General features: G+C 58.6%; 1 protein-coding gene across 7 annotated transcripts in view; it reads right to left on the bottom strand.

Moving 5' to 3' along the window:
- Positions 1 to 13993, bottom strand: part of MYH10 (myosin heavy chain 10) — a 131345-nt gene that overhangs the window by 8689 nt on the left and 108663 nt on the right. For all 7 annotated transcript variants that reach the window (XM_045293458.1, XM_045293457.1, XM_045293460.1 and 4 more), the window contains 10 exons: positions 13814 to 13985; positions 12406 to 12618; positions 10710 to 10854; positions 9511 to 9717; positions 6287 to 6391; positions 5727 to 5879; positions 5106 to 5354; positions 4680 to 4892; positions 3097 to 3309; positions 2281 to 2442 (listed from right to left, as the gene is read on the bottom strand). In XM_045293458.1, the coding sequence (XP_045149393.1) occupies positions 2281 to 2442; positions 3097 to 3309; positions 4680 to 4892; positions 5106 to 5354; positions 5727 to 5879; positions 6287 to 6391; positions 9511 to 9717; positions 10710 to 10854; positions 12406 to 12618; positions 13814 to 13985 (1832 nt within the window). The remainder of the gene's footprint in view (positions 1 to 2280; positions 2443 to 3096; positions 3310 to 4679; positions 4893 to 5105; positions 5355 to 5726; positions 5880 to 6286; positions 6392 to 9510; positions 9718 to 10709; positions 10855 to 12405; positions 12619 to 13813; positions 13986 to 13993) is intronic.

The following is a 13993-nucleotide window of genomic DNA, read 5'->3' as shown; positions in this document are numbered from 1 at the left end:
TTTGGATAACAGTTGTATGAGCCCCTAATAAAATGTTTAAAAAAAACAAACAAACAATTATCTGGTCCCACAATCAGCCCATACCAAGCCCTGGTGTCGGGGGTTTGAGTGGAGAGAAAATGTTTTGAGAAACGATGTACAAATGCGCTTTACACAATTGATGTGTGTATGGATTTGGATGACAGTTGTATGAGCCCGTAATAAAATGTTAAAAAAAAAAAAAAGTGAAAACCCAGCGGGATCCGAAAGGGGCCTGCAGAGGGCAATGTGAGCACGAGGGGAACTGGGAAACGAAGGCGGGGCTTCGGTGGTACAAATCAAGGACACTTCTCTTGGAACCTTCACCACGGACGTGGCTACACAAAACTGTTGTTAAAGACACGCAACCTGTGACCAACGGGTCTCACCAGCTGCCGGAGCAGAAAGGACACCACCTTAGACCGCAGGAGGCAGAGAGAACAACAGGAGAGTGTATCTGTCTCTGGTATTCGCAGGCAGGAAACAGGCCCAAAGGAGCTGTATGCACTGTCCTCTCCCAAGGACAGTGAAGGCCCAACGCTGGAGCGGCGCAGAGCTCAGCAGGGCTGGTGAAGGGGCGAAGGAAGCAGGGCTTTCTCGGTTTCAAAGGCGGGGGGCAGCAAAGGTCTCCTGGGTCACAGTGCTAGATCCTGACCAGCCCCACCACGGAGTGTCGGGGGACGGGCCGCCATCCAACGCTGCGGGACTGCTCTGCCACACGCAGGAGGCACAAGCACTGCTCAGCACGGGCCACCTGCAGCCAAGGGAGCAGAGCTACTGTCTCCGTGGGCCCCAAAGATGCTGCTGACGCCCAGGGTCAAGGAATGGCCACCGAGAATCCAGAAAGCGCGGGCAGCCCCGGGGCTCTGGCTGGCGGACATTAGAAGCACAGCCTGGGAGAACAGAGGGTGATTTCCGCTTCGGGTGCTCATGGCAATCGTCCTGTGGGGTTGGATTTGCTGGGTGCCTGTTTTCTTTTTTTGCTCCCCAATTTCTCTCGTTTGTAATGGAAAGGTGTACCCTGCGCTTACTCTACCCTTGCCTTTTGGAAGCAGAGTAACTTGTATCCTACATCTCCACGGGGATGAAAGGAAGGAGCATGCCTAAAGCTACTTGATTTCGGCAATTCCAAAGCTGCGATCTGGCCCGGCGCGGACGTAAGATTCTGGGTGAACGAGTCTGTTCTGTGTGTGACTGAGACACGGGTGCTGAGGTGGGTGGCGCAGGGGCAAAGGGAAGAGCGTTACGGGTTGAAGCCGGTCCTCACAAATACGTGTTGTAAATCCATCTGAAGGACGGTGCTGGTCAAGAAGAACACGCGAGCATCCTGGACTTCCAGAAGGAAGTACAGCCAAAAAGCTCCTGAGCAGTGAGGCCGAGCCTCCGTTTCTGGCACGTCGGGGCTTTGGGTGCTCACCCTTTGGACAGGTGATCAGAAAGCATCAGTCCCTGGAGGAGGACACCACGCCGGCAGAGGTCAGTGAGAAAGAGGAAGACCCTGGAGGACGTGCACGGCAGTTGCTGCAGCGGTGGCTAAGACCTAACTGAGGGAGCCTGGGGCCAGACCGGACAGGAGAGCAGGAAGAACTGGAACTGACTGGAAGGCGCCTCACAGCGACGCCAAGACTTCCGGTTACAATCCCACTTGGGAATGAACAGCCCGCATCAATCTACTGTGCGATTAGAAAGAGGAGTAAACAAGCGGGAAGAGAGCTGGGGGAAGACGTGCCACAGCAGGTGCTGCTCCCCGGGGAATGCAGAGACACGAGCAGCACCGGGAAAGGGAGGCAGAGGGTTTATTCACAAGTCACTGCCACTGAGGCAGAAACCGACCGACTCAGACGCGGATGCAGTAACGCGCAAGCAAGCTCACATCAGGATTAGAGAGGAAGAAGTCAACTCGCTCTACCAAAGCCTAGCGCCCCCGCGCGGTTCAGACTGACGACGGGATTGTAGGTGTTTCAGGGGCAGACAGCCTCCTTCTCCCAGAGGAGCTGGTGCGTTTGGACTGCCACCAGAGGGGCAGGCTCTTTCTTGCATAAACACGTTCTTAAAGAACCCGTGTTCTTAAAGTCAGTCAATCCAGGATGGTTGCAGGAGTCAAGAATCAATGTAAAAAGCACTCTCCCCACTTAGTTTTCCGTGACGGGAATAGTGAAATAAAGCCCCAAGGGAAAGCATAGATGAGGGAGCTCTGTGAAGCCCGTGGGAAAACGCCGTCATCTGTTAACCCCCTTCCCCACCGGGCGGGAGGCGGCTCACCTGCAGCCTGCGGAGCTGCTTGAGCACCTCGTCCCGGGCTTTGTGCGCTGCCTCCATCTGGGCCTCGAGGTCCTTCAGGTCCATTTCCATCTTCTTCTTGGCGGCCACGGCGAGCGCCCGCTGTTTGCGCTCGTCCTCCAGCTCCGCCTCCAGCTCCCGGACCTGACAGCGAGGGTCAAGGTCACAAGAGTCTGCAGCTCTGACCCCGCACAAGGTCACCAGCCCCGCCCCGACCGACCCTGCTGCGCGGCAGGAGAGGGCCGTCTCCCGGACCCGGGCACAGAGTCGGTGATGCAGCAACAGATCGGGGAAGTATCCTGACCCCCAAAACTCAAGGTCAGAGGAGAACTGGCCCTGTGGGTTTCCCCAGACGGACACTCTGAGCACAGAAAGCCTCGTCGGCCATTTCCCTGACCTAACTCGTTGGGTCTTGGAACCCGCCCAGGGCTCAAGATGCCACCGTCCTTCTCTGCAATCCCTTCCCTCCCGGGAATTCTTCCCGGCCTCACTAAAATCTTTCCCAACTTCAAAGAAGAAGGAAAGCCTCGTCTTTGTGCTGGGGACAGGCTGGTGGTTTTGAATTGCCAACCTTGTTGGGTACGCCCATAGCGTAACCACCACGCCAGCAAGGCTCCTTAAACATTACTTCAGGGGTCTGAGAAAGAAAATCAAAACCAGCTACAGTGAAGGTCAGAAACGGGAATTCTAACGGACAGTGCCCCAGCTAGTGTCCGCGGGAACGCACGCACCGGACGGCTGGTCCAGAGCAGCAGGGCTCGGAAGAACCGGAAGTGCTGGTCTTCTCGTCTGACCTACCTGCTTAACCAGCAGCCGCTTCTTCTCTTCATTCTGCTCGTCCCTGGTCTGCAGGTCCCGCTCGAACTGGGCCTTCATGGCCTGCATGTTGACCTCCAGCCGCAGCTTGGCGTCCTCTGTGGCCTGCAGCTCGTCCTCCAGCTCCTCCAGCTGCGTCCGCATCTCTTCCACCTGCTGCTCCAGGGCCCGCTTGGACTTCTCCAGCTCATGGACCTGAACCACGAGAGCTGGCCCTCAGCGGAGGCACAGAAAGGACAGCGGGCGTCCTACTCTAGGCCGACACTCAGATGCTAGCCATCCGGTCACCTGGGGCCAGCCAACATGCGTGGGCACCCCGGCCGTGGCCATTCCACCCGCCATTTCAGGTGTGGCCCACAATCACCACCTCTGAGGACCTCGGGCTTCGGTCTTTCAGGACTAAAGGACACTGAAAAGAGGGCACAGCTGGAGAAGCCTGTCTGCTGACGAGTCTCTGGCCTGCTTCCGAAGGCCATTGGGTAATGTTGGCCACCCAGCTCTTTCTGCCCTTTGTGCTGGAAATGCACACGGGTCTCAGGCCTGAGAAGCAGGGCACAGCTCAACCAGAGCCCTGGCCTTCTCTGACGGGGGGCTCTCCACACGCACACTCGGTGCTAGTGCTTCATCCACCTCATGTCCCAATGCTCCTCCCAACAGCCTTTAAGGCAGACACTGCTGTGTCAGCCCCGGAACCCCCTTCGATCACAGGCCTTGACCACAGGTGGGAGAGCCTGTCTCAGCACCGCCTGGCCCTGGGCAGATGTGAGAACAATGTCTGTGGCGTAAATGTGCATCTGGTTATTCCAGAGAGAGCGCAGCTGGAACAAGACGGCAGACCCCGTGGAATCTTGCCCCACACTCTGCCGCGTAATCTCGGCATTTCTGTTCCAGGTGGCAGGACAGTCTTTAGTCTATCATTAGGTGCCTAGAGATCCTGTGCCCCAGGGAGATGAGGAGTTGCCTTTGCTGGGAACATCCATGCTTTTCCAAGGCCCTGTCTGGGAGCTGGGTGCAGCAGGCTGAGCGCAGGGCCCACCTGACAGGTAAGGACACTCAAAGGTCGTCCACGGCCACCAGGCTGTTAGTGGAAGGGCCTGGCCTGCACACCTTCCCTCTATGCAACACCTCACCGGGGCAGGAGGGGCCTCTCTGCAACGTGTGCTGGGTGGAGGGACACACAGCGCCACAGAAATGAACCAAGGGTGAGCCATGCCCCGAGCACCACACCCCCCACAGGACACGAGGGCGATTCCTAGAAGCCTCTGGTCAGGGAGAGCAGCTGCCACCCGGTCCCTCCAATTCCCACTCACCCTCCTAACTCCCTAAATGCAAGGTGACCTTGGGGTGGCTTTGACAAGTGCTTAGAGCTGCAGGGGAGGGGAAAAGCCCTTGGCTTGAAGTTGCCCCTGGTGACGCAGCAGGGCGCGGCCAGGGCCGGCAAAGGGGACCCAGAGCTCAGCCTCCTGCCCACCAGTGCCGAGGCGCCAAGCCAAGCCTGGCAGCTCATCCTAGAAGACCTGCACCCGGGCCACGGGCCACGGCGCGGGCTGAGCCACGCGACTCACGCTCTTGCCCACGTCGTCCTTGGAGCTCATCAGGTCCTCCATGTCTGCGCGCAGCTGCTTGTTCTGCCGCTCACACTCCTCCTTGGCTGCCAGCGCCTCCTCGAGGGCCCGGGCCAGGGACAGGGCCTTGGTCTCCTTCTCCCGGGCCTCTGCCTCGGCGCGGTCGCGCTCCTCCGCGTAGCGGGCCGAGATGTTCTTCTCCTCTGCCAGCAGCTAGAGGGGAGGGAGAGAGGCCATGAAGAAGCTGCCCCGTCGGGTGGGCCACGAGGAAAGCCACCACTGGAGGGGAGCGTGCACTGTTGCCCTCCCCGTCGCTTTCCCCGATGGTGCCGCAAAGACGCAGACCCGCCTTTTCAAAGGGACAAGCTCCCCTGTCCATTGAAAGGACACAGGCCGCCCGTCTGGCAGGCTGCTAACCGGACACACCTGGTCAAACTTCTTCTGCTTCTTCTCCAGGCTGGAGACGATCTGGCGCTGGTGGTCCAGGTCGACGGTCAGGTCGTCCAGCTCCTGCTGCAGCCGGTTCTTGGTCTTCTCCAGCTTGTCGAACGCCAGCGCCTTCTCCTCCAGCCGCTGGCTCAGGGCCTCCACGTCCTTGAGAAGCTTCTTCTTGACTTCTTCCAAGCCTTCAATGGTCCCCACGTCGTCATCGACCCTCTTCCTGCTATCGGCCAGCTGGGTTTTCAAATGAGAGAGCGTGGATTGGGGTGGACGAGCTCAAAGCCAGCGGAGGTTTGCACGCGTAAGAATAAAGATTCATTCTCAACGGGGGGTGACAGGGGAGGGGACACATTCTCTGCCAGTGTGATGTGGTTTTAAGGCCAACGAGCCTCAGGCTGTAGCGGAATTGCCAGGCTAATAACGGTCGGGCCCAAAGCTGGTACAGCCTGGCGCCCCCGTCTTTGCAATCGGCAGTCTGTGAGCAGTTGGCTGGGTCAGAAGACAGAACAACACATGGGACAGGCCTCACTTCCCACAAGGAGCGGAGGCAATCCACAGTACTGGGCCCCCTGCGGCTGACCCACGGCTTCCGGAGGAGACACACACCTGGGACTGCAGGGCCAACACCTGTTTCTCCAGGGCCTTCCTAGCCTCCTCCTCTTCCTCCTGCTGCTCCTGCAGGCTGTTCTTCTCCTCCTCCAGCTGCCGGATCCGGCTGCTCAGGTTCAGCTTTTGCCGCGTCTCTTCCTGCAGCAGCTCCTGCGTGTTTTTAAGAAGGTCAATACTTCGGTTATGTTAGTCACCGAGACAAGAACGCGGCTGTTACCAGAACATTAAGGAAACACTTCTTGATGCACGAACACTTCACAAAATAATATCCTAACTATGTTTTCGCATACGTTGCAAAACATCTATTTCTTCGGTACCTTGAAATTTTACTGTTAATACAGGCCTTATGGGGTCGATTCCTAGCTAAGGTTGCACGCAGGTCAGAGAACCTGCGGATGCGCTGTCCTTGCAGAACCCTCATGTGGCTCCGCCTCACCTTAGCGGTCAGCAGCCTACTGAGGCACCGGGCTCCTTGGTCACACTGTGAGGTGGCATGGTGAGGATGGAGAAGGCGTGTCCTGACCCAGCCTGGCCCCCCGACTTGCACGTGACTCTACCTGCGTGTCTTGCAGCTGCGACTCCAGACCAGATGCGTCCTTAGCGAATTTAATCCCCTTCTTCTCCGCTTCTTCCAGAAGTGTGGAGACACTGTCCAATTCATTCTGCAGGGGCGTCAAAGGTGAGAGTCAAGTGGGCCGCAGGCAGGGGGCAACGTTTCAGAACCATCATTCTGCAACACAAATCGAACAGCGGCAGCAACGACAGTTTTGGGGGTGGAGTTACGCGCGAGGCAGACGAGCTGAAAAGGTTCCAAGCTAATGGAGGAAGGCCGTCCAGGCCAGCTGTCTGCTGCTCCAGAGGCACTGTGCCGGCTGCTCCCCCCACCCCCCACTCTCGAGAGCATGCGACAATTCTGAAGCCAGATGCCCCCAGGAAAGGCTGCCTCTGAGTTCTGGCTTACGCCCTGGCTAGATGTTGGTAACAGTGAGATGGAAATCCCGGCAGCACTTTGGCAGCATCGACTATGGACGCGGCGAGGCTGGCGATCTGCAGTGCTGGTCTCTCTTCCCACGGGGAGAGTAGCCAGAGGGACCCGACGCAGGCTGACTGTGGGAACTAGCACTGAGGGAAGATGACCAGGGCTATATTCCCCAACGTCTAACCGAGGGAATCGGGAAAGCTGAATTAGAGATAAAGTCCAAGCACATGAGCCTGCTTTGAATGTCACTCCCACAGACCCTCCCCTAACCGCTAGGCTGCCTTAAAGGGAGCACATGGCTGATTCTGTCTCCCTGTGGAAGCAGACATTCTTTGATGATCTCCTCCCGCAGCGGCACCCAGCCCCCTCATGCCTTCCCCCAATGCAGGCATTGGGTTTCCTCACCTGTGAGCTCAGGGACTTTACTGTGATTAGCACCCACCCTGTGACGTATGTAACTCATGAACATGTCTTATGGCTGCCTGCAAATATCCCAAGACAGTAGAGATTCACCCTCTCCTGCTCTCTGCGCAGACCGGGCTGCTGAGACCACGGCCGTCCTGGAGGTGAGCATGCTACCATGCATGTGTCCGACTCCTTTACTTTATCTTCTCTCCTAGTCCCCGACTTTACTATGATCCTTATATATTATCGCCGTACAGTTGCGCCTACGGACCCCATGATTTTGCTAGGGGCTGGTGTACTCTAACATCAGACTGGGCGCACCGTGCGGTGCTGGGGCCAGCTGCTTTCCTCCTAGAAGCCTGGGTAAGGGTGCCCACAGGCCCGGCTCAAACCTCCCCCACCCGTTGCTCTGGGCGGATCCCAGCTCCCAGTGACCCTGTAGGACAGAGCGGAACGGCCCCTTGGGGCTTTCCAAGGTGTGGATCTCGGCCCGTGCATGCCTTTCTCCAGTGGAGTGGCTGGTGGGTGTGAACAGCTGACACCGTGGGTCTTGTAGGTGAGTACTTAAGCACTGTGCCACCAGGGCTTCCCGGTACAGCCGGCCCCAGGAACCACCTGGAGCATTGAGTCGAGAACAGGTACCCCTGGTCACCTCATTTCACACAGGCCCTCCCAAGTCAGCGCTGCAGGAACGAGGCTGTCCTGCGTGACTCTTAGAACCTGCCCCCCTCCGTTCCTCAGCTTGCTTTGTGTTTGTTCTGCCTCTCCCTGTGATGAATCACAGCTGGGTGATGAGCACCCTGCCGAGTGCTGTGAGCCTTCCCAGCGACGCATCTCAGCTAGGGGGGAGGGGGTCCTCAGACGCATCCCAGCTAGGGGGGTCCTCAGGGGCATCCCAGCTAGGGGGGGTCCTCAGACGCATCCCAGCTAGGGGGGTCCTCGGGGGCATCTCAGCTAGGGGGGTCCTCAGATGCATCTCAGCTAGGGATGCCCTCGGGGGCATCTCAGCTAGGGGGGTCCTCAGACGCATCTCAGCTAGGGGGGTCCTCAGACGCATCTCAGCTAGGGGGGTCCTCAGACGCATCTCAGCTAGGGATGCCCTCGGGGGCATCTCAGCTAGGGGGGTTCTCAGACGCATCCCAGCTAGGGGGGTCCTCGGGGGCATCCAACACAACAGGGCCGGTGGCTGTCTTTTTATGGGGCCCTGGATAATATGCATCTTTCCACACTTCTGTATATCATTTTTACTGGCTGCACAGATGTCCATTCGTGGACATTAGAGCTACTTTGGACCATTCATTCATTCATACCTCTGCAATGAGCATTCTCAAAGATTAAGCGGCGTGTAGAACCTTCATTACATCCTAGGGCCAAGGACCCGAGGAGGGTCTAGGGCAGGGTCCTCAAACTTTTTGAACCAGGGGCCAGTTTACTGTCCCTCAGACCCGTTGGAGGGCCGGACTATAGTTAAAAAACAAACCATGAACAAATTCCTATGCACACTGCACATATCTTATTTTGAAGTAAAAAAGACAAATGAGGCAAAAACACCTGGTGGGCTGGAAAAATGTCCTCGGCATGTGGCCTGCGGGCCGTAGTGTGAGGAGCCTGCTCTAGGGGTTCTGCGTGAGGATTTATCAAACAGCCTCTGTCTAGAGAAGGCTGCACTGGGGCTGGTGCATCAGCCAGCAAAAGACGGAGCCGGCTGTCTCAAGTCATCACAGGACTTGGAACGTCATTCGAAATTGTGCTTTTCCAACTGTGTGCAGGCACCAAAGGGCTAGAAGCGCAATTCAAGTAGTTCGTCAGACGCAGCTGCGGGTGCATCCCGCTTTCTCTGTGCAGCAGCAGACACGATGGAAGGGTGCTAAAGGAAGGCACGCACTTAAACCCAACCAAACCAGCCGTGGCCGGCTCCACGTGTGCACGTTAGAACCAGCCGCCAGAGTTCCCCGGGCGGCGGCCCTCGGCCAGCAGCTCGCCAGGCATTCCCGAGCGGGCCCACACCTCCTGCCTTTCTACCACTAGTAGGTCCTGAAACGCACCCGTGCCACCTGGGGCCCACAGGTGCGAGTACTGGGCCCCTACCACCCTGTCTTATTTATTTTTAAGCCCATGATGGCGGATTCCAGGGATCTTTTGTAGCTGTCCCAAACAAACCACTCGCTGCCATCCAATCGTAGGACAGGGGCAGAACTGCCCCTGTGGGCTTCTGAGACTAACTCTTTCTGGGAGTAGACAGCCTCATCTTTTTCCCACGGAGTGGCTGGTGGTTTCGAACTGCTAACCTTGCAGTCAGCCGCCCACAGTGTTACCCACTATAGCACGGGGGCTCCTCCTTACAGCCGTAAGACAGGCAAGCGATGGACATACTTCTAGCAGACTCTCGGGGCTTACCTGCAACTTGTTGGCTTTCTCGGCCAGCTCCACCCGTAGCCTGTCCCCTTCAGAGACCTTGGTGTGGAGCTCCTGGACCTGGGCGTCGAGCTTCTTCCTCTTGTGCTCCGACTCGGCCTTGACCTGCTGCAGAGCCTTCACCTCACACGCCAGCTCCTTGTTGTCCGTCTCCAGGCCCTGCTTGTTCTTCTCCAGGTTCGCTTTGAACTGCGAGGAGGGGGGACCGTCATGCCTCCTTCAAAGGAGCGCCTTTGAACCCGGGAGCGGTGTGCGGGCCACGCAGGCCGCCCGCGACAACCCCAGCTGACGGGACGACGGCCCACGCCCCGCCTTTCTCAGTCAGCGTGCAAGGTGCTAGGTTCGGCGCATGCCCGTCTCTCCCAGTGTGGAAATGAGGGCCCCGTCAGGGCGTGCTGCCCCACAGGGCATGGAGAGGGCATGGCTTTCCCCAGGAGATGTCGCTTTGCCACAGAAGAGCGGGCAAGGAAACCACTGGCAGGAGTGGGCACCGGGACCTGGCAGGAGGTGAGAGGTCGGGAGGAGCACTCTAGACGGGACTGTGTGACCACCCGCAGCCGAGGAGCGCAGACAGACTTAAAAAGCATCCAGGTGTGTGCGCGCCTCAGGAAGAATGGTAATGGGGGAGAAATTGGGGAGGAATATGGGATTTCAGAGGGTAGATGGTTCCACCTAGTTCATAAAAAAACAAAACAGGGCTTTCCTACCTCCACGGGCAGTGTGTCTTCAAAAAGCAAACACGCCCTTTTGAGTGAACTGGCTCCTCCACCTAGCCCACCCCAGTGCTATTCCCCCCAAAACAAACCCCCCCAAACCCACTGCCACGGAGTTGATGCCAAATCCGTGACCAAACACAAGGCTCCTGACGCTGTAAATCAACAGAGCAGTCTCAGCTTTCTCCCAAAGGTCAGCTGGTGGGCTAGAACCTCTGACCGTGCTGTTGGCACCCCACCTCCCAAATCACAATTCCCCGGGGCTCCTTCTGTGCTGTGCTGAGCCAGTAAAACCCAACCCAAACCAATGCCAGGGATTTGGTTCTGACTCACAGCATGGCCCATTTCGGGCCTGAGGCTGCGAATCTTTACGGGAGAAGGTAGCTTATCTTTCCCCCAAGGGCCAGCGGGGGGCTTGAACCGCCGACTTCGCACTTAGAGTGGCCCCCTCCCTGGCTCTGCCTTTACCCTCTTGGCCTGCTCCAGCTGCTCCGAGAGCTCCTCCAGGGCGGTGCCGTGCCTCTGCCGCATATCCTGGACTTGCGCCTCGTGGTTCTTCGTCTCCTCCTCCAGAGCCTTCTTGAGCTCTGCCACTTCCTGCTCACGTTTTGTACTAGGGAGGAGGAACACAAACAACCGAGATTAAGAGTGAGGCTCAGAATTAGCTGGTGAAATGAAACGTGTGTTTGTAAGGCGACGTCTTAGGTTAAATGCCACGTGGAGCCCTTGGGTAAAGACCTGATGTGCTCCGTTCTGCACGGGTGGCTGGTCTCACATCCTCATGGCCTGACCCTCTGACAATCCCCATTATGCTCGGCCTTCACCCTGCACCCTCGGGACTCAGAGGTCAGGGGCACCCCCTCCACCGCAGACACACTGTGCCCTTCACAGCCTTGCTTCTGGCTGCAGCGTGGAACTGGGAGATCGCCCTGTCACAGCCTGGAATAGTGGTGGCCCCTAATCCCCACGTACACGGAATTACTAATCGTGGCTGGGACTTGGCGTGCTGCTGTCCTTGCATGGCCACAAAGGCCCAGTCTGATACTCACTGCCTTTCAGTCGAATCCGACCAGACTGTCGGACAGGGCTGGCCTGTCCCTGTGGGTTTCAGAGACTCAGCTCCTTCTGGGAGTAGCCTCATCTCTCCCTTGAGGAGCAGCTGAGGGTTTCGAACTGCTCACTCGGCGGCTCCCGGTTAGTTTCCTACTCTGACCACACCTGCCTTCATCAATGGTTCTTCCTGCTCTTTGCGCTCCAGCCCTCAGCACCTCCCCACAGTGCTGGGGCGCCCCGCCAACACACACACACACAGAGCAGCTGGCGGGGCGCCTGACCTACCTGCCGAGGCACTTAGCACCTGGGATTCTCAGGTGGGCTGTTTGGAGCAGAGGGAGAGGAAGTAGCAGGTGGTCAGGGAGAGGCCGAGGAAGCAGGGACGGCACGGGACATCTCCCACCACCACGTCTCCACAACCCTGACTGCTCATCTGGGCTGACAGTCACGTGCCAGGAGCAGCCACCAGGAGCCCCTTCACCTGCTCTGCTCTCCTGTGTCTGAGGTTGCTCTGGGGACCTGTCTGGTTGCACCTGGCCAGCTGTGCCCGGCACCTTGTTCCTCTGCTTGCCGACCCTGTTCTGAATGGTGGGTGGGGGGGGGGGGGGTGGGCGCGCGGCCTGGGCAGCTCTCCCACTTCCAGGAGCAGAGCTCTGTCTGTGAGCCAGGTTCCAGTACTGTGGGTGCCTGCCTCTCTGCCTTCCCCTGGAGGCCCCGTCGCCGACTGGCTTCACCTGTGTTGACTGAACTGTGCATCTCAGGCTGCTGTCTACTAGAACCCAAACTCTTTACCATGTTGGGGCCCTGGTGGTGCGGTAGTTATGCCTCTGGCCGCAGTCCACAGGCCCGAAGCTTGAAGCCAGGCAGTGCTGCTCGGGAGAAAGACTGGCTTCTACCCCTGTGAGCAGTCAAATGCACAGGGGCAGCTCTGCTCCGCCCCGCAAGGTTCCCAGAGCAGGGGGTTTGAGTCTGCCTGGGACCATCTGTGGGCAGTCCTGCCTCGTCACCAGTGTGCAGCGTTTCCAGGAGGGGGGAGACCCCTCAGGAGCAGCGGGAGAGGAGCGTGCAGGCAGGACCGCGCTCAGGAAGGAGCGAGCGAGTGAGCACCCACCGGAGCTCCTGCTGGGCCGCGGTCGTGTCCAGGGTGTCCTCCAGCTCCGTCTTCAGCGCCTCCAGCTCCTCACTCAAGTCCCTCTTCTGCTTCTCCGCCTTGTTCCGCGACGCCTTCTCGGACTCGAAGTCCTCCTGCAGCTCGGCGATCTGCGCCTGCAGCTCCCGCACCACTCTCAGCGCGTTGTTCTTGTGCAGGGCTTCGTCGTCCCCCCTGTGAAGACAGAGGCCGTGGTGAGCAGCCCTCACAGGCGCCGCCAGCGTGACCAGTCCCCGCGGGGGCAGCGCAGCTCTGTGAGGCTGGAGGGCACGCAGGCCGTGAGGCCACAAAGCCAGCCGCGGCAGAGCCAGGCCCAGAATCCAACGCGGTCGCCTCTGAGGCCAGCCCTCTGTCCGGACAGCTCCGACTGCCCGGGAGCCGTCAGGCCAACCGCGGGCCAGCAGCGAGCATGAGCAAACTCGGGTGAGCTGGTGGCACGAGGCATCAACCTGGCGCACTGAAATGCCCTCCCTCCACTCGTTCCGGGAGGGCACCTCCACCGCCCTCTTTTCACTCCCGGTGTGGTTCTGGGTGTGTCGGTGGCTCCCTCTGACCGGGGCCGACCGCGGCACCCCAGGCAGGGGAAGGGAGGGCCCCCAGCTCTTGTTCTGGCGAACGACCAAAGTGGGAGACGTGTCTGGCCAGGAGACGAGTGACAGCAGGGACTGGAGAGAGAGGTCTGCCGAGAGAGTTTCTCGGGAGGACAAATCACACACTAGACGCCAAGGGCTACGGTCATGGACCCACGTCGTTTTTCTTCATAAAGAATCGAGGTTTTGATGCGAACATATGTACGCTGCGTGCACGGCATTCTAAAGACAGAGGAACATCAAATGAAGCTGCCACTGGAGGGAGCATTTCATTTCTCCTGACCGATCTCCTCTGAGCGCCTGAGGAGGCCCTGCTGGGCACACACTGTTCACGCGCTCGGCTAGTAACTAACTACAGGGCTGGCGACGGAGGACAGGCCGGGGACCCACTTCTACAAAACCATCACTGGACAGCCTATGGCCTGCACGGGTCACTGAGAGCCTGAGGTGACGCACGGCCACTGGGAAATGTCCTCGCCACGTTAGGGTGAGCCTGCAACCCGACTGTGACGGGGAATTAAGTGACATGACATGTGAGCGTTACGCCAGTAAAGTGATTAAAAACAGACAAAACGAGCCTGCAAGGCACAGAAACCACAGCATCTGATGCGACACGAACCTCTAGACTCCGCGCACATCCTGAGAACAAACTGGTCATGAGGGTTACTGTCTCGCATGCCTGGGCTTTTCCCGTTCCTAGGCCACCCCAGCTGGGGGTACATTCCTCGACAGACGTGCTTCTGCAAGCAGGCCCCAAGGGGCGAAGACCGCAGACCGACCTGGCCAAGGCCCCCTGGAGCTCCTCCTCCTTCTTGGTCAGCTGGGCCTTGAGCTCGTCGATCTGGGCCTGCAGCTCGGCGATCTGGTCTTGCAGGTCGGTGGTCTCCCCGTCCAGTTTCCGTTTGGCCTTCTCCAGCTCCTGCCGCGTCTTCTCCTCCTTCTTGAGCCGTTCTTTAGGG

Source organism: Echinops telfairi, unplaced genomic scaffold, assembly GCF_000313985.2.
Source record: "Echinops telfairi isolate 266 unplaced genomic scaffold, ASM31398v2 ScPeMD7_2010;HRSCAF=2546, whole genome shotgun sequence".
In the NCBI taxonomy this organism is placed as follows: Eukaryota; Metazoa; Chordata; class Mammalia; order Afrosoricida; family Tenrecidae; genus Echinops; species Echinops telfairi.
This window is presented reverse-complemented; position numbering and strand designations above follow the sequence as displayed.